This window comes from Patagioenas fasciata, chromosome 7 (genome assembly GCF_037038585.1).
Source record: "Patagioenas fasciata isolate bPatFas1 chromosome 7, bPatFas1.hap1, whole genome shotgun sequence".
NCBI lineage: Eukaryota > Metazoa > Chordata > Aves > Columbiformes > Columbidae > Patagioenas > Patagioenas fasciata.
In genome coordinates this window covers 15,974,570-15,996,989 of record NC_092526.1, presented here as the reverse complement: position 1 = coordinate 15,996,989, position 22,420 = coordinate 15,974,570, and the positions used below count along the sequence as shown (strand labels likewise).

At 44.5% G+C, this 22,420-nt stretch overlaps 1 protein-coding gene across 2 annotated transcripts in view; it reads left to right on the top strand.

Annotated features, from left to right (window-relative positions):
• Window positions 1-17,214, top strand: part of MARCHF4 (membrane associated ring-CH-type finger 4) — a 108,208-nt gene extending 90,994 nt beyond the window's left edge. For both annotated transcript variants that reach the window (XM_065841344.2, XM_065841343.2), the window contains exon 4: window positions 8,719-17,214. In XM_065841344.2, the coding sequence (XP_065697416.1) occupies window positions 8,719-9,080 (362 nt within the window). In that variant the 3' untranslated portion in view covers window positions 9,081-17,214. The remainder of the gene's footprint in view (window positions 1-8,718) is intronic.
• Window positions 17,215-22,420: the final 5,206 nt, after the last annotated feature.

The window sequence follows — 22,420 nt, the reverse complement described above, 5'->3', positions numbered from 1 at the left end:
TACTTGTGTTACATTAACTCATGATGTGCTGCAGTGTCACGACCTGGAAATTGTCTCTTGCTGAAATAGCTCAGCAGTATCCTGCAAAATCACAGTGCTGCCTGGAGGAGAGACGCTACCAGCTGTCACACCAAGCTCTCCCATCAGTGATAAAGAGCTGCCTCCTCCCTCCGGCTCCCCACGCTCTGCCTCAGCATGGCGGGGGGCAAGGTCTGCCTGGTGGAACAGTAACTGTGAGGACCTTCTGAGATGCCAGCATGATGGATCTGTCTCCCACCTGGCAGGGCTCCTGCTGAGTCTGGGGGTGGGTGTTAATGGCTGCAAAGAGCTTGGGGTGCAGCGTAACCACCCGCCCAGGTGGGACCTGCTGCTCCCATTGCTCTTCCAGATGGAGCAGAAGAGGCAGGGAAGGAGAAGGGCTCTCGCTGTCTTTGTGGTGGGTCCTGGCTCACCTGGGGCTGAGGAAGCTTTGAGGCAGAGCCGTCCTTGAACCCCAACTTGCATGAGAGGAGACAAGCCATAATAAGCACGTTTGCCAGTTAGTCAGCAGTTGAAGGCTTGGGGGCCAGCCTGTTTGTCCTGTTAAAGACCCAAAATGAAAGAGTCCTTACCTCCATAAAATACCTCCCCAAGACAGCTGGGAGCAGCTTTTCTGTGTACACTGGTGGGGGCTCTGCCAAGGTGGTAGAGGTCTCACCCTTTGTGGGGCTCCGTTTCAGTTTTGCTGGATTCGTGGCCCCTGTGGCCTGAGGAAAGCCAAGCATGATATACACATCAGTGTGCAAGCTGCCTTCCATCTGAGCCCCGTTACAGCAAATACACTGAAAGGGTGATGGGCAGAAGAATGAGTGTTTTGTCTTCCCAGAGCCATGGGCTCCTTGGTGGCACATGTCATCCAGTAGTCAGCAGTGCTCAACACAGTCCAGCTGTGCAGCCGCCCAAGTTCTGCCAAGGCAAAACTCAGCCCAGCTTTGTACATATTTAATCAGTACTTCAGATAGTAAAAAAAGTGCATGGAGAATGATTGATAAGAAAATGCCCGATTATAATCAGCTAATTATTTTTCCCATATGCTAAGCATTCACTCAAGCTCTAATCATTGTGAATACATTTTCACTTTATGCTATGTGTCATTCAATGCTGGACATTTCTCAGCTTGCACACCCTCCTTCTACAGTTCCAGCATTATTCAGAGGAGACCTTTGCTAGATGTCTTGTGGACTGGAGACACCTTGCTCACTGGTCCAGTGTCTTGCAACTACCACAAATGTCTAAAAGACGGCACCAGAGATCCCAGGTTATCCTTTACCTGGACTTCTGTATGCAGGATAGATTGTCCAATAAGCTCTTGAAACATATTGGGAACAAAATTTGTATTTTGGAAAGCAAAGGTAACATTTATGAAGGAGTCTATAGTTCCTATTTGATTTCATCTGAAAGCAAAGAATCCCTGAAAATCTGTATGTAGCAGTAGTTTGTATGAAAAGTGACTTTGCAATGAAAGTATTGCTGAGCTGAAGAAAAGTATAATGTAAGGATAATGGACTCCAGAAAAGCAGCGGCAGCAGCCTCAGGGGACCAGAGCAGGGAGTGTCTCTTGGGAAGGGAATCTGAAGGATAAAAGAGCTGCAAACAGCTCGTGGCTGACAAAAGGGATGATACTAAAGGCACAACAGCAAATTGTGCCTGTGCAGGGAAAGGCTCAGAAGCGTGGGAAGAGAGCGCTGAGGCTGCATCAGGAGCTCTTTGAGGGCCCAAAATCAGAAGCTGCAATCACACAAAAGGCAGAAAGAACAGCCTACAACTAATGAAAAGTCTCTAGAAATCACATAGGCATGGGGAGCTGTCAGAGCTGAACCCCGGGATGACCATCCGGAGATACAAAAGGCAACAAAAAGTGGGTCCATAAGCATGTAAAGTAAAAGAACAAGGCAAGTCTGAGAGCTCATGTAATACTTGATACAAAACAGGCCAAAGAGTTAAATGTTGCCTTTGTTTCACTCTTCAAAGCTTAACTAAAATAATTTTAATGAGGAGAAAGAAGCCCAGGGCAGAATCAGAAAAGAACAGACTCTAAAATATTCAAACGAGTTAGCTCTGTCCTTGTCAGCATGTCCTAATGAACTTCAGAGGAAGCTGCAGGAGCAGTCTCTGACCCATGAGCATTTCGTCATCAGGAACTTGGGGAGGATGCAGGAGGTGCCAGGCAGCTGGGGAAATGGAAGCAGAGTACCTAGCTTTAAATAGAATCTCTGTCTTAAAAGAAGGTAAATGAAGAACAAATCAATTTAACTGATTCATGGAAAGATATTAGAATAATTTTTTTAACTAACAAATTGATGAGTGTGAGAGTTTAACCATATCTAATTTGGGAAGGTAATTGTCCTAGCAGCTAAAAAGAAACAGTCAATTTGGTATGCCATGACTGGGGCAATGCTTCTGGTGCTTTGCCTTGAGATTCTCCTTAACAAACCAGAGAAATATGGCCTAGATTAACTAACTATAATGCAGGTGTACAGCCTATCAAAAACCAGCTTTCTCAGTAGTCATCAGTGGTGTACTATAAGCTGGAAACATGTTTCAAGTAGGACTGTTTTGGAGTCTGCTCTCTTCAATATTTTTATTAATGGCTTAGATAATGAAATAGGAAGTGCTGTTATAAAATTCACAGATGACACCAGGCTTGGAAGGGCTGCAAACACTCTGGAGGAACAGATCAGCATTTGAAATGATCTTGGCAAATTGGAGAAATCAACAAGATGGAATTGAATAAAGAGAAGTGCAAAGCGCTACCCTTAGGAAAGAGAAATCAGAATCCCAAATGCAAGCTGGACCAGCAGTCACACTGCCCAAGAGAGCAATTCTGTGACATACCGGTTTATTTCGTCAGGGTATCAAAAGCAAAGTGGAGTGTACAGTGCTGATTCTGCACCTCTCTGCTCAGGGGGGTTCACTTGCAGAAAAAGGGGGATGAAATGAGGAGGTTCTGGAGATGATGAACAGGAGTGAGGAGATTACCTGATTCCTCACCTGATCAATTCTGATGTTTACGTCTCCTCTCCCAAATCAGCTCAAGTGCAGAGTACCACTAGTGCCACAACTTAAGTTTTATTATGAGTCTGCTTATCCCCACTCCCTGGTTCTCCCTCTTCCCCATTGCCTGCAGAGCACAGCTCTGCAGCCTTGAGTCTCAGGCACTGGGAGATTTAAAGATGCTATCTTGTTGAAATAACTCGTCATATTCAGCTGGAACTGACTCTGCCACGATGTTGAGGGATGCCAGACACAGGTGTCACTTTCCCTGCCTGTAGTTGCAGGAAGAGGTCCCTCTGGCTCTCTTTTCTCTGTTTATGACCAAGGACTATCTTGCATCATCAACGAGGGATAAAGTACAGGGGTTTGCACTGAAAAGCAGTATGGGTTGGAAGGGTCCAGTGGGAACTCAATGACTCATCTCCCACATATAGTGAGGTACTTGTGAAGCTGGAGTGAGGCAGAGATTCATGATTCTTTCTAAAGCACTTTCGGCGTGATTTCATGAGGACTATGAGAATTTTGGAAGTGGCGTGGCAGCCTAACTCAAGCAAACCCGAAGCACAGAGCAAAAGTCAGTAGACTTTACTGTACTACACCAGAAACCTATGGCTGGGGAACTAAGCTGAGACTAAAGAGACCATTTGTGTCTAGGTATGTCCCCTACAGTGTGCAGGGAAACATCACTCTCCTGGCTTTGTTTTCACACCCTTCCTTATGGTTGGCTACTGCTGGAGGCAGTATGCTGTAATAGACAGAATCCTTGTCTGTAGAGCCACTTTCCTGCTCTTAGATTAGGATAAAAAGCAGATCAGGATGGAGCATATAGGATGAGATTAAGGCAAAGATGTAACTAAGGGCTGAGCTGCTGGAGCTTTGGAAACAAAACTGGGGAAATTTGCCACAAAAGCTGAATGAATTCACAGAAAGGGAGAGGTTTGTGCAGGCAATGGTGTCAATAGAAGGAAAGACCTGTTATCTCCCAGGAGGACTGGTTTGCCTTGGCCTGAGCAACTGCTGCTGTGGATGCAAACATTAGGCTTTGATCACAGCTGCCATAATCTTCCCTTGACACCCAGCAATGAAAGCAACAGGAGCAGGCTAAAGCATGGCAGCTGGCTGGCTGAGGTTAAAGTGCACTTGGAAAAGAAACTGAAGGGAAAACTGCTGCTGAAGGTGGAAACAAGAGGTGGCAGCTCAGGTGACAGGACTGGGGCTTTGTGAGGAGCAGGACAGAGTAACTGGAATGGGCTGTGATTTTTCCTCCTGTAGATAATGCGACAGCACAGGTGTGACGTACTGTTAGCAGAAACCTTGTTTTGGTGGTTTCTTTATTGGCAAACAAGAGAGACAGTTCCTGCCCCAATAATTTACCTGTCTCTTTCAAGAAAAATGCATGGCAAATGTTGGAATAAGAGGAGGGTTAACTAGAAGCTGAAAGTCCTGGTGAAAAGATTGCTTAGTGGCAGATTCTGACAGTGCGCAGAAGGTGACTGCTAGTTATTTCTGTGAAAATGCTGCTCTAAAGCTGCCTTAAATTGGAGGTTCACAACCAATCGGGTTAACCTCACAGGATGGTGGTATGCCAGCTGATCCTCACCCATCCACGGTCCTTTATATATCTAGGTTTTGCTCATGTTCTTCCAAAAGCCCTTCTAGGCATTGGGCTGAGGACTTCTCTCTTGACCGGTCTTGCCACAGGCCCACTGTTGGCAATGCACCTCTGCCCTGACTAATCCCAAGAGACAAGGGCCACCTGCACACAGCCCATATGTGTCCATCCTCAGCACCCAGAACATTTCCTTGCACAGAGACAGCCCATGTGGATCATGATGTGGTGTGGGCAAGTATCACAAGTCTCAGAGAAATCCTACAGTGGCATGAGCCTTACCTCTGGGCTGATACTCACCCTTGGTCCTGCTCTCCTTTCTTAATCTTGCATTTTAAGAGTCCAGAAGCTCGGGTTTAGTTGTGGCAATCAGTAGAACATGGAAATTAAACTGCTTTCACCAGTGGTAACTCTGTTGCAGACTGCATCTTGGTCATCTGGAAAAGAAACAGTCCAGTTATTCTTGCTCTGGGATGAAAATAAGCAAGAGGGTGGGGGGTAAATGGAAGAGGTAAGTCAGCAGTTGTCAGCTTGCCCTCCTAGGTGCTGTGGGCATGCACTGATCAGGTATGGCACTGCACTGACACGACCCTTGCCTAGCAAACCTGCGCTGATGTTGCTTTAAATCCAGTCCAGAACCAGGCTCTGTGCTCTTTGGGGGCTGGGTCACTTTTTGCTTAAGAGCAGTGGTTAGGTGCTGGGTACTCTCCCACATATAATAAATGAAGCATAAGATACCAGTGTAAGCAATGTGTACAGTTTTGGTATAACCTATTGCCATGGTATTGTTGTGTTTGCCTGTGCTGTGAAACACAAAGCAGCTTCTCAGCTCTGGGAAATAACCCCTGCACCCAGGATAATCATTAGTCCCTCCTGCTTGGGGAGAGACTGACCATGACCTGACCTGCTGCATGGACTCAATAACAATATAGCCACAAGAGAGAGACCAAAAAAGGCTAATATATGGAGAGAGTGAACACAGTGAAAAGAGATCAATATGATTTCCTGTACATATTGTTCCAGATTCAGCATGTGTTAATTCAGAGCACTGCACTGAGTTAGCCCTACTGTGTTAGCTCAGAGAGACTGTGTCTTGTTCTGGGAACAGCACAGCCACATCCATGTGACAATGCAAGCAGAGACATTAGAAATTTTTTTGTAGATTTTGCTGTCAGGTTAATGACCCCATGACATAATATTGGGCTGTCTCCAGCTCCAGAGCCATCTGGGAAATCTTTTCATGGCAGAAGCCAGTGCAAGTAGAAATGCCGAAGGATGTAACAATGGCCCAGGTTCCATCTAGCCAGCTGCCCTGTTTCCATCAATGGCCACAAATAGATATATGAGTGAAATAAGAACAAGAAAAGTGTATATAATAGTTCTTCTGAATACTTCTTCCAGCATTCACCAATTTTCAGCTGAAGGAATTTCTTCTAATGCTGGTCCAGACAGGTCTTTACATGAGAAAATGGGAATGAGAATGGCACATCTTCAGTGCCCATGTTCCACAGGAGTTTCATTTCACCAACACCACAAACAAGGGATTTCATGGACCCGGCAACAATCTGGACCAACAACGCATTTTTGCATGAAACTCAGAGAGTTTCCTTCCAAAGAGGATGGTTTTCACAGAGGATCCATTGAGAACAGATTTTGTGAAGCAGAAGAGGGCAAGATAAACTTGGGAGGAGTAGAAAGGACCAGGCCACTACCAGAATACATCTGAATTTCTCATGTAGACATTTCTGCACTGAAAAGAGAGAACTACAAGGAGAGAAGTTCACACCAAGCTGCTGTCTTCCTCACATACACAGGATTTGGTTTATGGAATAATTGCTTCCAGCTGGACACTTCTAGTTAAATACAGTTATTCCTGAAGAATTTCCCACTTAAGTCTGGCCTTTAATTGGAAACTTTCACCTCTGTAAAAAAGAACAGTCCTCAAGGGAGGGGTGTTTCTGGAAGTGGACACACAAAGCTGAACATAGGAATTACAATCCTAATTTATCTCAGACAAACAAAATTTGTTTTGATGGGACCATTAAGCGTCCTACAGCGTGATATAAACTGGTGCACTCTTGCTTACAATTGGCATTTACTCTTGCAAATTAATCACTGTTACTTCCGCCTTCCTGCCCACCCCTCCACTTGGTTCCTTTTTAATTTTACAGCTTCCTGAGCTTGACACTGGGAAATCGATAAGTAATTTAGAACCAAGTAAATACAGACAAAACCAAGTTATTTTGTACTTTTATAAATATTTGGAAACCAAAATTATCTAAGAAAACAGGTGCTCGGTTGACTCGGCAACCCATCCATCAGTATCACACAGTTAATTGCATAAGATCATAAACATTTATAATTAGAAGGCAAACAAACAAGAATTTTATAAACAGCCCTCTTGAATCAGTCTGCACATTAAATATTTGTGATAAGGCAATTAAGAATAGATTTACAATCCTGGCTCAGTGTTTCATACTTTGGAGAATGGATTTGATTCTGTGGAGAATGTTCAACAGCCAAGGAGAAAACATTAGATTTCAGCTCTTTTATCTGAGGCTTAAAGTGGTCTCAGAGAAACATCGGCTCTGTCATTGATCAGAGTAGAATTTCATTCATTACAGATCAGACAGCTCATTTAAATATATGTCTAATGTCCCTTGTCAGGGGCTGATCCACTTCAGGCATCCTTCAAAGCTCTGTCTCCTTGGCAAGATCTGCAGGCTTTGCTCTTCTACGCATATGCTTTCAACAGGCAGGCGAGAGAACTGCTCTTCCTGGAAATGTTTCTGATAGTCTTGATCCTGATCAAAATGGTGAAGCCATTGTTATTAAGAACAATGAAGCTATCCAAGTGTTAACTCACCCAGTCCTAGCTGCTAGTCTGGTTTCAGTTACATGGGACACCAAGGCACTTTCCCTACAGACAGATTGCTGCAAAACAAGGAAACTCAACCACCCCCACCCCAATCAGCATAAATCCTCCTCTTTAGTAAAGCTGGTTAATTACATTAATGTGTCAGCTGAGCCAGTCTACATGAGATGTTGCAGCTTCCTCCAGCCTCAGTGGAGAGCAACACAGTGTTGCAGTCACTGTTGGACCTAGTGCTTTCCTAGCCAAAGCCTAGCAGCTTGAATAATAACAGAGCTTAATACTCAAGTGCTGTCATTATCTAAACAACTTCTAACATTATTTAATCCTTCAGTCCTCTTGCAGGGTTGGGGAGGATGACAGGGACAGGTGGGAAGTGAGCCGACTGCTGGGTGGAAGGGCCTGAGCTGTTCATTGCTCTTTCAGATGTGGAGACCATTAGCAGTCAGGTGTCCTACAGGCCAGTGCCATCCCCTGGACATGAGCTCTGGAATATGCAGATGGCTGGCAGGACGTATGCATTACGTGCATACCCAGTGCACGTACAGCATAAGCTCATCTGCCATTTCTTTCAACCGTGTTGTTTTTGCCCTTGGAAGGGAGCAATGACGTATGATGAGGTACCTGCTCTGCAGATGAGCAAAACTTTGCCCAGGATGACAAACCATTTACAGGTATAGACAGACCCTCTGTTTTTTTCTCGATTGCCGCCTCTGGCCCCTGATGCTGTGTGTGTGGGGAGCGACTCGGGCTGTGCACGCACATGATGCTGGTGCAGCAGACGTCAGCGGCACGTCAGATCCAGCTACACCCCCTCCAAACATGCCGTTAGCTGGGTGAATCATGCCTATGCAGCATGCAAAACTAGTCCAGCGATAGATAAACCCTGGGCATTTATTGGTAAACGATACTGTTTTGCTCTAAGAACGTAACTCACTCTGCTGCGTTTACCATCCGTTTATTGATTGCTGAAATAAAGCTGTAATCCTTTTAATTCAAGGAAAAAGGGATCCAGCAGAGCAGGAGCACTGGTGCTGTGCCAGTTGGTAATTGAAATACATGATTTATCATGGAATAAACACCGGCTCAGGGAGAGCTGAGCTAACCAGCTAGCTGGGGGCACGATGCTGGGGTAGGTTTATGGTTCTTTCTAAAGTTTTGTTTCTGCTTTATATTTATTTCTTTCCCCCTTCCCTCCATCCAGGTCTAATAATACATGAAGGGCCCTCGGTTTACCGGATTTTTAAACGGTGGCAGGCGGTCAATCAGCAGTGGAAAGTGCTGAACTATGACAAAACGAAGGACATGGAGGAACAAAAAACAGGGACCAGGACAAATCAGCGCCCTTCGTCCCAAACCACCCACTCGTCCTCCACTGGTGGTACAGCCACTAACTCTGCTCCGGCCGACAGCGCGGCACGGGCTGCTGGCCACGCCACAGGCACCCTCTCTGACCACCACTGTGCTTACACCATCCTGCATATACTCAGCCACCTGAGGCCTCACGAACAGAGGAGTCAGTCTAGTAGTAACAGAGAGCTCGTCATGAGGGTCACGACGGTCTGAGCCGAGGAATTCAGGAGGCCTTAACACGAAGCGGAGGAGACAAAGAACTCATAAAGCAGAGAAGCATGGTGTGCCTTTTTCTTTCTCTTTCTTTTTTTTCCCCCACCCTCCTTTCTTTTTCTTATTTGGTAACTGCACAAGATATAAGAGGCGGCACCTGGCCAGCTGAGGAAAAAAAGCAGGTGGAGGGAGAGCTGCACACTCATGCTAAAGAGGTTAATGTTTTCCAGCCAGTTAAAACAAAACAAAAAAAATTTAAAAAAAAAAAAAAAAAAAAGACAAAAAGAAAAAAAATACACAAATCACAAAAAAAAAAAAAAAGAAGAAGAAAAAACCAACAAAACAAGTGCAATACAGACTACAAACTGAGTAGGCAGAGTTCTGGGGAAGCAGAGGAACAGATGGTTTAGCATGTCTTACAAATCCTATTACCTGGAATAGGTAACGCTCTGTACACACCCCCCCTACACACACGCACGTGCACACAAACACACACACAGTGTGAGATTTATAAAAACAAGGAAGGGAATGAAATATTTGGAGTATTTTTATTTTCCAGACTGTGATTAACCAGGGCTATGAGTTGTTTTGCTTCATGAGTCACTTTGGAGCCTTGTTTGATTTACCATAGAATACCTGAAGTGAAATGGCTGGGGATTTTTCAGTATTGATTTACAGAAAGAGAGATTGAATCATCTCACCAAGAAAAACTAACAAAACCCAGGCATACCCAGATTTCACCAAAAAACAGGTTTTTTCATAATGTTCCTGGCAAGGGGTTTGTGAGGGTGGAACTGGGAGGGGGGTGGGTGCTCCATGACCTTTATTCAACCTATAGGCATTTTTGGCAGATTTTGTACAAACGTTCCACAGGTGTTTCAAGCACAAGTACTGGTGTGATTTATGACTTCATAACCCCAAATCCAGCATCCAAATCTTGCCACTCACACACCTCATTTTCCATGCAGACATTCCAGGTTAATTTCCTTCCATTTTACTCTGACTGCAAGAAGCTGACCCATCTCAGTGGGTTTCTGCTTCCTCACTGATTCAGATTCTCATGCATCAGAGATGTACTTTTTTTTTTTTTTAATTTTTTTTGGTGTCTGTATCCCTGCTGCTCAATTTGCGACAGTCTCACCCAGTCTTGTAGGCTGAGCCTTTCACATCCAGTCTGTTAGTTTATTACAGAGTCTGTTCCATTCAATCATTCAAGAGAGAGTTAGTGTGAAGAGGGAGCACAGCTGCTGATCGAATATGTAACACTTCTAATAAGTCTCCTTCTCGGAGATATATCCTCGAAGGTACCAGTTGCTCTTCAGGAACATTCTCTTTCAATGCACAATGACTGAATCATTTGTGGATATTAAAGGGACACTGTCAAGTACTTTTAAAATAGTTTTTAGGGTTTGGGCTTTTTTTACTCTCCATTGTTTGTAATATTCTCTTACAAGCTTGAAAATAAAATTTCTTTCCCTACCGATTTTGTCCTTTTCCATTTGGGCACGTACCGTTCTCTCCACTCACCCAATTTCTTTCACCATCTCTGTCCTTCTCCTCCCCACCTTCTGTAACAGGAGGAAATCCATGTTACTGATGTCCTCCCAACTGTCCTTGCTCCATGCAGGGTATGTCCCAACTCTACAGGGTTGAGCTGTTTTGCCAGTGCAGCTGCCACAAAGGACGTGTAAGAGCAGAAACCCTAAAAACATGGAGATCAGCTAATTGAGGAGCAACAGCTCAGCAATCCCAAAACAATGAGGCCGTAGTGACTAAGCCTGAACCCAGCTCCCCCCCCACAATAAATATAAGGACTTCAGCCACACTATATCCATTTTGCAGAAGTGCTGAGCAAGGTTGCACAATGGCTGTGTCTGATTGGCCTCTGTCATCTTACCAGTACCATTTATAGCTTCTACTGGAGCCAGGGCAAAAGCGAGCCAGCAGCTCCTTCAGCAGCGAGGCCATCATGGTCAGGTGTTTCTGGACTGGGGAATGTGTCCAGCTTCAGCCTCTGGGTTTGAACTCATCAGCCATTCTGCAATGTTGAAGATGGAGGTTAGCATCTTAAGGCAGGCGGTATTTTTCACCTCAGTTACTTGACAGTGTCCCTTTGAATATCAGAATGCAACAGAACAGATACTTCTCTGGCAGAGAATGTGGGAGGTGAAACACTGGCCAAGAAAGCTGACTTACTGAGGACCCATGTGAAACAGCATGGTTTCTGAGGCCACTGTACCTTTATCTGACCAATCTTACTATCTACCAAAGAATGCTTTTGGCAGAGGGAGGGAAGGGATATTGGTGGGAGGAGGGAGATGGAAAGGGAAATTCCAATCATCTCTAAAAGCAGCTACCCCCAGAATGAAGGTGTCGCAATGAACAGCCTCTGGAAGAACAGCTTCTGATGCACAGTAGAGAGAAACCTGGCCAAAGCCAGCAAACAAAGCAGCCTCTCACCCCCATGCCTGTCCTGGAAGCTGTCCTCGTTCCAAGAGATGGGTAATTGTGGTTTTGGGAAGGGGGAAGCATAAACAGACAAAGGAACAGCTGTCAGACATTATGTTGTTTCCCTCCCTGCCCTCTGCTCATTTGATATGGAGATGTCAAATTCCTTTAATTTGGCTAATGGCTAAAAGTTTATGAGGTCAGAAGCACAACTTGCCGTGAAAGAGTGGTGTGATCTAGTCCTCAGCACACAGGACTCTGCATACTCTCACTCCAGCTCTGCCACTGACTCTGTAGCCTTGGGCTGTTTGGCTCAGTCCCCCCCTCCACACAAAGGGGGAATAACAATACGTACCTACCTCACAGGGGTGTTGTGAGAATCCACGTTGGTAAAGCCTGTTGGAGCGCTAAGTCTACCACTCGTAGTCACGAAGCGTGTGGTGGGGGTGAGCAGCGCTGCCCTTTTGCTGGTTACAGTCCGAATTCACTCAGCGGGAGTCCCAGCGGCCCTCTCCTGCTTGGAGATCTTCCTCGGTCCGAAGCGGAGGGTGTCGTCCGAGTGCCCTCTCCTCCATTGCATGACATTTTAAGCAGCTGTGAGGTGCAGGGTAGTGACAGACATGGAAGTCCTACTTGACCAGGGATTTGCTACAACGTTTTCTATATCCGTGGGGTTTGTTGGTTTGGTTTTTCCATATATTGTGCTTAGAAATAAACTTTCCACTTAGGGCTGGCGGTTCGGGGTCTCTTCTGTTGCATGGCAATGTATACAAGTCTTATTGTCTGTCTTACTGTGCAAATGATCCCGCAGCCCGGTTTCAGAGATGGGTATGGTCTCAGCCTCCTCATGGTGGCGTAAGACTCAAAAGCCTGTCTAGACTGTTTAATATTTAAACAACACTATGAATTGTCGATTGTATGTGTTCTGTGCAATACAAAGCATGTCATTAGCTGGCTTGTTGGGCAGAGGGGCTAAAGGAAGGTCAAAACCTGTTGAAAGAGCTTCATATATGTGCCAGCATGGAGCTGAAGGGCTGCCACCAGCAAAGCAAACTCGGGGAAGCCATTGGAAACTGTTTTCAGAACAGTTTATTCCAGAACAAGGTACTTCTGAGTTTATGAACTTCTAGGCTGCCAGCCTGAGAGAACAAGTGCAAGTTTAGTGTGGGGTTTGGGGTTTTGGATTCTCTTTTTCTTTCCTCCCCAAAGTACTGATGGCAGAAATACTGATGAGAGTCTCTTCCTTCCATAGCCCAGTTCTCTCACCTTCCACAACCTCGTTGTGCCGTCCCCTTTGTGCTACTATGCAGGACTTTAAAAGGTGCAAATAAATACAGTATGCTCCTGAGACATGCGAAAAATGTTGTATATTGGGAAATTCTAGCAGACAGAAGAGGTGGGGCAGAGCTATACTACAGGAGGCATCTCTTCTTCCCCACCGCTTTCCTCTAGTCTGGTCTGCTGGATTCCTGAAGACGCATTCTCTGTATTTTATTATAAAGCTGACAGGTCAGATTCCACCAACAAACAAAGCTTACAGAATTTGGCAGCTGTTTCTCCCAGTGGAGAAAATTCCAGGTCCTATCACTGTGGAGACCCATCAGTTCTTGGGCTTTGTGGTCCTCCAACACCCTTTGGGAGTGGTCAATGTGGAGGACCGTGTTCAGCCATCATCAGAAATCGTGTGTGTGTGGTCCTGGTCAAGTCTTGTGATTTCTGATAGTCCCCTGATTTTCGGTCACTTTTGACAGGTCTTTCTGGTAATGCTCTTCTGGTTATGTTCTTCAGAGGTGTTTTGCTCTGTGTCAGTTGCCAATGCTATTCTTGCCTACTGAAACATGAGTGCTGGCCTCCAGCTCCCTTCTTGCCATCCAGTCTCTTGCTAAATATCCACTGCCAAGTCCAGACTCTTCTCCTCTGTGCCTGCAATGGCCCAAGCACATGCACTAAGCCAAGGGCCGTCAGAGGACATAGGGACCGTTAAGAGTCTGTATTATAGTCAAACTGCATAACCATGAGTCGGTCCTCTTTGATATATATTCACTTTGCCAATCTCAGTGCCTGCTCTTCATTGGTTGCCACAAAAAAACCCTATAATGCTAGCAAAACCCATATACCCAACTAACACTTGGTTTTCAATTTCAAACATCAGAAGTGACAGACTGTTTTTCAAGGAAATCAGGTGTGTTCCCTGTTGTGGTTTCCCAAGCAAGATGCTGGACATGTCTATGTCTTACCTTCCCATGATCGATGACCCAAGGAAAGAGCAAGTCAGCAGCATAGATTTGAGTTAAGAGAGGCATTGGCTGTCCATTGTGTTTTTATTCCAGAAGACAGTACTACTCATGTCTTCTGGGTCCCTCATCCTTCTCAAAGCCTTTGTATCAGCAGCAGTAAAATGTCAGAGCCAATGCCTGTAGATGGAGGACAATTCTGAAGACTTTCCAGTTCTGAAGGCCATCCCCTGCCCATGTATGGTGGTCAGTCGTTCCAGCATCTTTGCTCAAAATAATCTTTCTTCTTTTGAGGAAAACAAAGAGAAGTACTGCTACTCTTCAGTGTAGGAGGAGGCTGCATCATTAGCACTTCCAACCTGTGGTTCATCCACCAGGACTTCAGCACATCTCGTTGTGAGAACAAGTGGCCAGAAGACCTATTCCTTCCTCTTACTCAAGCACTTGGAGAGAACTAATCACCAGTGCAATTGCCTTAGTGGCTGAGTATCCTGACCTCCTTTCCACTATTCATCTCACCTTTGACTGCTCCTCCTCATTCCTGAGCCAACAGATCCCTCATCCCCTCGGCCATCCCTAGGTTCCAGTCCTTAAGATCTCCTGAACATATGGACACAGGGTTCCTCACAGACTAGTTTTAGAGTCTTCTACATCCTTCATGTATCCAGACAGGCAAATTCGCTTAATTGACAGGCAAATATTTGCATCCTGAGATGAGAAACAACTGTAGGAGCTTATTGCGTTGACCTTCACCTCTTCGTCCACGTTGAAGGAGATATAGTGAAAACATCAATTGGTTTCCATACAACAGCAATGAGCTGATGACTCTATGAATACTTCCCTCAATAATGCAAGTCTGACATGCTGCAGTTACTGAAGGCAATCTTTGATCTCACATCTATCATGTTGGATACAAGGAGAACAGAATCTGACACTTCTGTGCTGTTTACACAAACATCAAAAACTATCTTAGTTCATTATTCAAATTACCTCCAGGTCAGTGGGTGAGTTTCTCCTTTGATGACAGAATCATGTTTTCTCTTCCAGAACTGGAATTTCAAGATAAAATATATGTACACATATGCATATATATTTATAAATGTTATCCTGAAAACATACAGACAAGAAAAACAAAAATAAATAAAGAATATGTAACTGTATTGAATAAGTTTTGACAGGAGCTAGAAAGTTGCTGTATGGAAAATATGGCATATGATTTTACTTTGGGCAAAGAGAAGACAGGATAGGGAAATGCTTTTATGTGACCTCTGGCCTGTCTCTGGTTCTTGCTCATGATTGTATAGCATTTAATTAATGCAGAAGTATGTGAAAAACAGATGCTCAGCTCCAGCAGTGGGAAACAGACTGAAGACCCCTCAGACTTACCTGAGCCATACTCAGACAAGCACAATGATGCCAAAGCACAAACACCTACCATCACAACTGTTTGAGAAGAGATGGATTTCTGAACAGGGGCAAGGACTCAGAGAGAAATTCTTTTCCAAACCACATTGACAGTATTTTTACCAGATTCTTTACTTCCTATTATTAAGCCCATTTTTTCCCAAGTATCTTTAGGAAAAAATAAAAATAAAAATAAAATAAAGAATTTAAAAGGTGTCTGATATCCAGGACTTAAAAAATTAAATAACAGGGAAGAGGTACTAGAGGAAGATGCTTCTTCATATGTTTTGCATCAAGATCTGCTTTACCAAACAGAATTAGGACACCATATTCAGTTCCTTGCTTGCTCACAGTCTCAGTGATTGAGTCTGCACATTACCAGGGAATATTCCTAGAGCGTAACCTTCTGCAGGGGATCACAGCTTCCCTCTGATGGGATAGCCAGCACCAGGCAGAGATGTTTTGCCTCCCGTTCTGCTCCCCTGTGGCAGGGTGACAACCTGTTGTTAGCAGGTTGTTAGCAAGTCACTGTTGGGGAGTGGGAGCATTTATCAGCTTATGTAAGTTTTCATACCAATAATCACAGGAATTGCATATGCCCAGTGTATACCCACAAGTGACCTACGTCATCCTTTCACACTTCAAGTTGGTGACAGAGCTACTCTGCTCTTTGCTCTTCATTACAAGACCACTTTCCTTTAAAATCCAGCCTGCCACACTTTGGAAGTTTTTCCACGACACATTACAGAAGTTCAGTTTAGCCATTTTCCTAAAAGGATGAACAGACCTCTAACTAACCCATCTGATCTTCTTTCTCAGCTGGAGAGACAAAATTTGATGTTCTCTGACATTATATTTTCCCTCCCCTTTTGCTCACTACTCCATAATCTTTGCTTTCCTTTGGAAAAGGGTGATTTGTTGCTACTAAACGGTAGAGCATCTCTCTGAGATGGGAGTTTAAACAGCCCTTCTACTCCTTGCTAACAGGCACACAAACCTTCCTTCCATCCCTCCAGACTAGTGTGGCCAGCAAAACCCTCTTTCATGGAGTTTAGTCTCTTGATCCAGAAGAGCAAACACTGTCAAGCATCTCCTTCACTGCTATGGAGCTGTGGGATAATGGCTTGGGGAATCTTTTGTTTCTTAGCCTCAGGGTAACTAGAGTGGATGATGTACCTGAGCCAAAAACACAGTGAGGACAAAGCACTTGCATTTTAGATGGTGGTAAAACTGGGTGAGGTCTGCCCTGATCACAGGGGACCAAGAATCTTTGTCAGATTTAGGCAGTAGCAAAGCAAAATGTCCTTGTCCCTGATGTTTTTAACTCATACACATCATCTCTCCATTATAAACAAACCCTCTGTAGGCAACGCAGGCCAGGCTTGGGGAGGAAGACTTCCTCATTCCAGAAGCACAACCAGCCCATACCTATGCATCAACCCCTTCAGAATTTTTGCCCCTGGGAGGCTGACAGCAAGAAGGAAGGCAGCTAGCGGGAATGGCAAGAACACTTCCCTAGATCTTCATCCCCAGCTGGCAGAGTCCCCAGTAGGCTAATTCAGCAAAGTCCCTTTGAAATCACTCCCAAGGACTATGGTCTGATCCTTCACTACTACAGGGTCTGCCCAGTAGAGGAAGCAGTGTCTCTGCATGGATCTCCAAGGTCTGTTGGTGGGATCCTGAGTTGTGTCTGGAAGAAATCACTATGTTCACTGAGGGATGAGATGAATCAGTGGTGTGTCCATGCAGAAATACTCTCTTTGAGACTTCTACAGAGATGTCTGTGGGGTTGGGAAGGGGGGGTTGGTTTTGTTCAGGGCAGGAAGCACGGGGAAGAGAGGGCTGCAATGTCAGAAACAATCAGCCACAAGGGAGAGGTTGACCAAGAGGAATGACCATGTCAACTGTGTTACTGTCCCATCATTCTCCTGAACCCAGAATGGAAACTTCCAAGTGCTCTTCATGAGCTTACGTTTATTAGAAAACTATTCCTGGGTGTTCAAGGTTGTTTTCTAATGAAAATATACATAATAAAAAAAACAAATGAATGACTCTTGTTAATCTTTTCCTCTCCTCTGTTAACCTGTATCACACACTGTGAAACTTACCTCCTTCCTTGTTTATTTACTGCCATTCCTGGTCAATAAAATCACTTTCTTTCTGGTCACGATCCACACAGGGCCTTATACAGTAAGCTTTCATCTTCTGCCTAGATGTCAGACGTCAAAGCTTCATGTAAAGGATTTGAACAATATGCCATGGCTTAGCGCACATAGCACAATGTGTTAGCACTTTGACTTATCATTTGTTTAGGACATTAAACTGCAAAAATCTGTTTTTCAAACATCACTATAAGGTTCATATTTAACACCTTCCCTATGAGGAAGAGAGAAGCTTCAGGCAGCTGTGGTAAGTACAGGCAAGCACTGAAATGCACTGCCATTCTCAGTTCCACTCTGGTGTGCTACAGCCTTCCCAGGGACAACGCAGAGCTGCACTTGCCAATTAACATCTCCCATCTAAGCAGTTACTGGAGTCAGTCCTTATTCCAGGGCTTTATCTTCCACAAATAGCTGTGTAAGTAAGTAGGTAGATCCACAGCTCCTCTCTTGAACACTGGGCATACGACAGCAAGCTGTACCCCACGAGGTCTTTTGAGGCTGCCTCTTGTTTCTGTAGTCACCACTGAATACCCAAAGCATCACTTTTCAAGGTCATGTGCCTAGAAGCCCAGTGCAACCAGACACACAGTAATTCTGCTCAGAAAGAAAGCAGGGGGGCAGTGTTTTACCCATCAAGCATAGAGTTCACAAAAGATGGTAACAAGTATCCCTGAAAACTCTTCTTCTGACAAAGGGTCCCAGAACTTTCCCACACTTGCACATGTGAGGATCCTGCCCTGGAGAGATGAGCAGAGTCTGTTCCTCATCCTCCCTCTGGAAACCAAATAAGTAGTTTTCTTCTCTCTTTTTTTTTCTTTGATATAGGTCTATTTCAATGTCTATTGAAATACACAGAGATACAGAGAGGGAGAAGGGAACAAATGGAGAAAAGGAAAAGGGCAGGACAAGAAGCTGCTTGGAAAGAAACAGCTGTGCTAATGAGAAATGGAGAACAAAAACAGGAGGAGGGGATATGACAGTGGGAGCAGGAGCTGGGGCAGCAGATAGAAAAGAGGGATAGGACTGCCAGAGAGAAGGGAGGCATGTGGTGTGAAAAGGCTGGTAGCAGCTACTGATTACTGCAGCCATAATGCTGATGTTTTGGAGAAAAGAAGGCAAGAAATGGCCTAGAAGATCCTCAGGGAAAGGAGGAAGGATCCATGAAACACTGGCAGACCAGATTTCACAGGCTTCTCTCCGACCAGCCTTTCTGTGAGTCCAGGACCAAAACTGGATCTTTCACAGACTGCAGCCTGACAAACACCTCTCTTGTTAGATTATAACCCCCGACTGACAAAAAGCTGCACCACCCATGCTAGGCAAGCACAAAAGACTGCACACACCATCTTACCTGTAACTCAATTATTCTTCCCAAAACAGATTATTCTAATTCAAGGAGGCCTCCCAGGGCTCGTTTTATTCTCTGCACACAGTTACATTGCTAAAAATCCTAATATGCCCTGCAACTGCTCAGACCAGAAGTAACTTTCTACAGCAGCCAGCCAGGGCTCTGCTGAATTGTAGCAGCTACAATACACTGAGGTTCTTCACCAGCTCTGTGGAGTTCAGTAGAACAAGGGTGCTGAAACGCTGGGTTGCTCTGGAGAGATAGAAGGTTGTCTGTAAAACAAGGAGGTTTGAGTGATATTGCAGCCTGAATTCCCTCGCACACAGACGGGAGTGTTGCCAAAACATTGGGATCTGAGCTCAAGCTGCAAAATTCACAGCAGAATTGCAAAAAATCACAGGCTTGAGAGTAAAAAGAATTTCAAGCAAGGTGGTGGCACGAACAAGTTTTAACAACTGGGAACATGAAACTATTTTGGTTTAGAAATGGGTGAAAATTTCAAAACCTCACCTACCATCAATCTAAGAGTATCTGCCCGGATAATATATTTACCTAAATCTTCAAGAGAAAATAACCTGGTTTGAAAATTTCAAACAGCGAACAAGTGTCCTCCATCCAGAAGTTGCTGGCTGCTTCCAGAAGTGACACAACAGCCATCTACTCAATGGCCAGAGGATGTCAGTCCCCAAGAACACGGCTAACATCTGTCTGCAATTACAGTGATAAAATTCCCAAGGTAATATAGGTCTATCAGACAACCAGTTTATTAATTTTGAATGAGATCATCTAAGGGCCTGACATAAACCTGACTGAAATAAGCAGGATTCTTCCTCAGGCTTGAGTGGGCACATAGGATCAGGACTGTGCCCTTGGGGCATTGGTGCTGCCATCATCTCAGCACTCACATCTTCTGATTTTACAATCCAGAAGCAAAAGGAGAGGATAGCAGTAAGCAGATCATCTCTGTGAGGCCAACTGAGTTGGTCTTACTGCAAGATTTGCAAAAGCCATTATTTTTACCATCCACCACCAAAAAGCCATTGTCCCCAGTGAGTTAATAGCCATTAATCTTAAAGCATCATCTTTGCAACAAAGTTTGCATGAATCTGCACACCTACATTGTGTCATGCTTGCGGGAGTAGGCGTGTGAGATGGCACTCACACTGCTACAGGCACACACAGGGATGAGGAACAGCTACACTGTGAGGACTCCTGACATGCATGGTCTTACTGCTTGATGAACTGGCATCAGTCATAGTGGAAATGTAGTTAGTTACCTTGCATTTGCAGGAGAAAAGAGCTTGTTTGCAGGCTGTTATGGTAGCCTAGCTGAAACACTGTTAGTTCATTATCAAGATCAGTTACTTATACATCTGTAAACAAGGTCAAATATTGCCAAAACCAGACGACAGTAGCCCCATGAATACAGGCAAGACAAAGTCACAGACTTGCACATCTTACAAAGAATAATTAAAGTATTTCCTTCCTTCTCATTTTTAATTTAGCTGGGAGCAACAAGCACTGATTAATCAATGTAAACAATTACCTGGTTATTTAATGCAGTAAATAACAACAGACATCCATAAACTCACATACACTCTTTAAATGCCCACAGCCTCCTCTAGTTCATGTACGCTGTAAACTTTATTGCATCACTAAAGCCTTACTGGACTTTGGAGCAGTCTCAGGTCAGAGCTTAGTGGATCATTTTCAAGGCTACAATCAGACTAAAGGCAGGCTAAATCATTTCACTAGATTCTCACTTTCACATACACTCCATGTGTTTGTCCTTTCCATTCAGATAAGGTTTTGTGATGGTCAAGGATGCCAGATCTGGAGTAATTTCTGTTCATACCACACAGAGTGACCCTGGAAGCTGTGTCTGTCCTCAGTCTCCAGTAACCACCTCTATTTGAGCAGTGCTTAAGGCCATGTATTTCAACCTGCCTTTGTACATGTTTAATGTAGGCATCTATAGCTCACCCAACACCCAACTTTATACATCTAAAGGCCACTTGTCAAATTCTAAGCTGCCTTAGTAATCAACAGAGAAGAACAGGTACCTCCTAGGAATTATTCATCCCAATTGTATTCAGCACCAAACTGCCTACACAGCTGTCTAGCATGATTTGAGATGGTTGACTGGCCTCCAGTGTCTCAATTTTAAATTGACACCCATCTCTAAAGTTAGAAAAAAATCACCCACCCCTCTTTTGCATGTGTAAGGTAGCCAGCAGTTGAATCAGTCATATTGCCCCTGACTTTATTAACAGAGGAAGTAAATTAGGCTGCCTAGGTTGAATACAAGATGTCATCCCCAAAACAGTGGTTTCCTCACTCATCTTCCTGAAAAGGGGAGAAGGGTCCTAAGGGATTTGTGAAGTTCTCCTACCATCCACAATCAGTATGAGACTTCAACCACCAAACATCTTAGCCCTGCAGTTAATTTTGCTTATGGTCCACAGCTCATTATATCTGTTGCTTGCAACCTGTCTCCTATTCTCAGTTTTTGTTCTGAATTTGTGAATAGGATGAAGTAATTCAGGGGATTTTTTTAAGGTGGAATCCCAAAAGAATACTGTTCAGCTTTTCCTAAAATTAAGCAAAACACTTTCTAGGCAAATTTAGGGCCATGGAATTCCTGCTACCTCCTGAAAATTCAGGCCTGAATTTTTAAACTCTAAGGGGAAAAAACAGCATTTTAAACAGCAAAGTGCAAGGGTGTGAAGGAAGCCTGGCAATACGCTGCTCTCTAAACAGGGAGGCAACTAGTCCTGTGACTGTCACCATTTGTGACTCACGGTACTGCAGAGACCTCTCATCATTACAGTGCATCTTGTATCAGAAGCATCTTTTGAAGGTTTGGGGAATTGTTTGTTTTTGTGTTTAAAGACTGCAGTGGGGGAGGGGGAATCCCGAGGAAACAGAAAAGGAAGGTAGAGAGAGGCCGAGTACCCAGGCAGAATGGAGCAAGTACAGCCACAATCCTCAACAAGCTGGCCTGATGGAAATATAGCCTTCAGATAAAGGACAGTCCCTGGATTAGAAATCATCCCTGAAAACATTTAAAGCATTTTCCTGGCAGTCAAAGCAAACAAGAAACAGCATACTGGGAAGCTTCAGGCTTTAAAAAGCCATTTGCAAGGTTGAAGGAGGTCAGGGGCTCAACAAACCAAAGCTGTTGGTGCCCATTATCTTTTCCAAAGTAACAGATGTATGAAAGGGAATCACTCATGACCCCACACAACAAGCAACTGATGGTTTACAGGGAGAGTTCCACACCCAGGAGACATTCCTTGAACTGTCTTTCTCAGCTACCCAAACAGCAGTGCTCCTCTCCCACCACTTGACCTGCAGCCTGTCTCAGTCTCCCCCTACAGAAAGCCAAGACTTGCTATTCTTCCACACAGTAGAGGAAAATATCTCTGGCTTCCCATCAGCACTCCATCACCACCAGCAAGTGGGCCACTGGGTCTGAACTCACAAGCACCAGTAACTACGGTGAGATCACTCTATACTTCATATGGACATCATAAAGGCAACCAGCAATCCTGTTCCTTGTCCTGGGCTTCATTTGAACCCAACATGTGTAAAAAAATTCCATTACTTCACTTCTTCAGAAAAAAATCCTCTGTTGCCTTGGGCATCTGTCTCCACACTTCTATACTTTTCTCTGGGCTTATGATGGTATTTGCTGCTGTTACTGAGATGCACGAGATTATGCAACTGTCTAGCATTTTGATT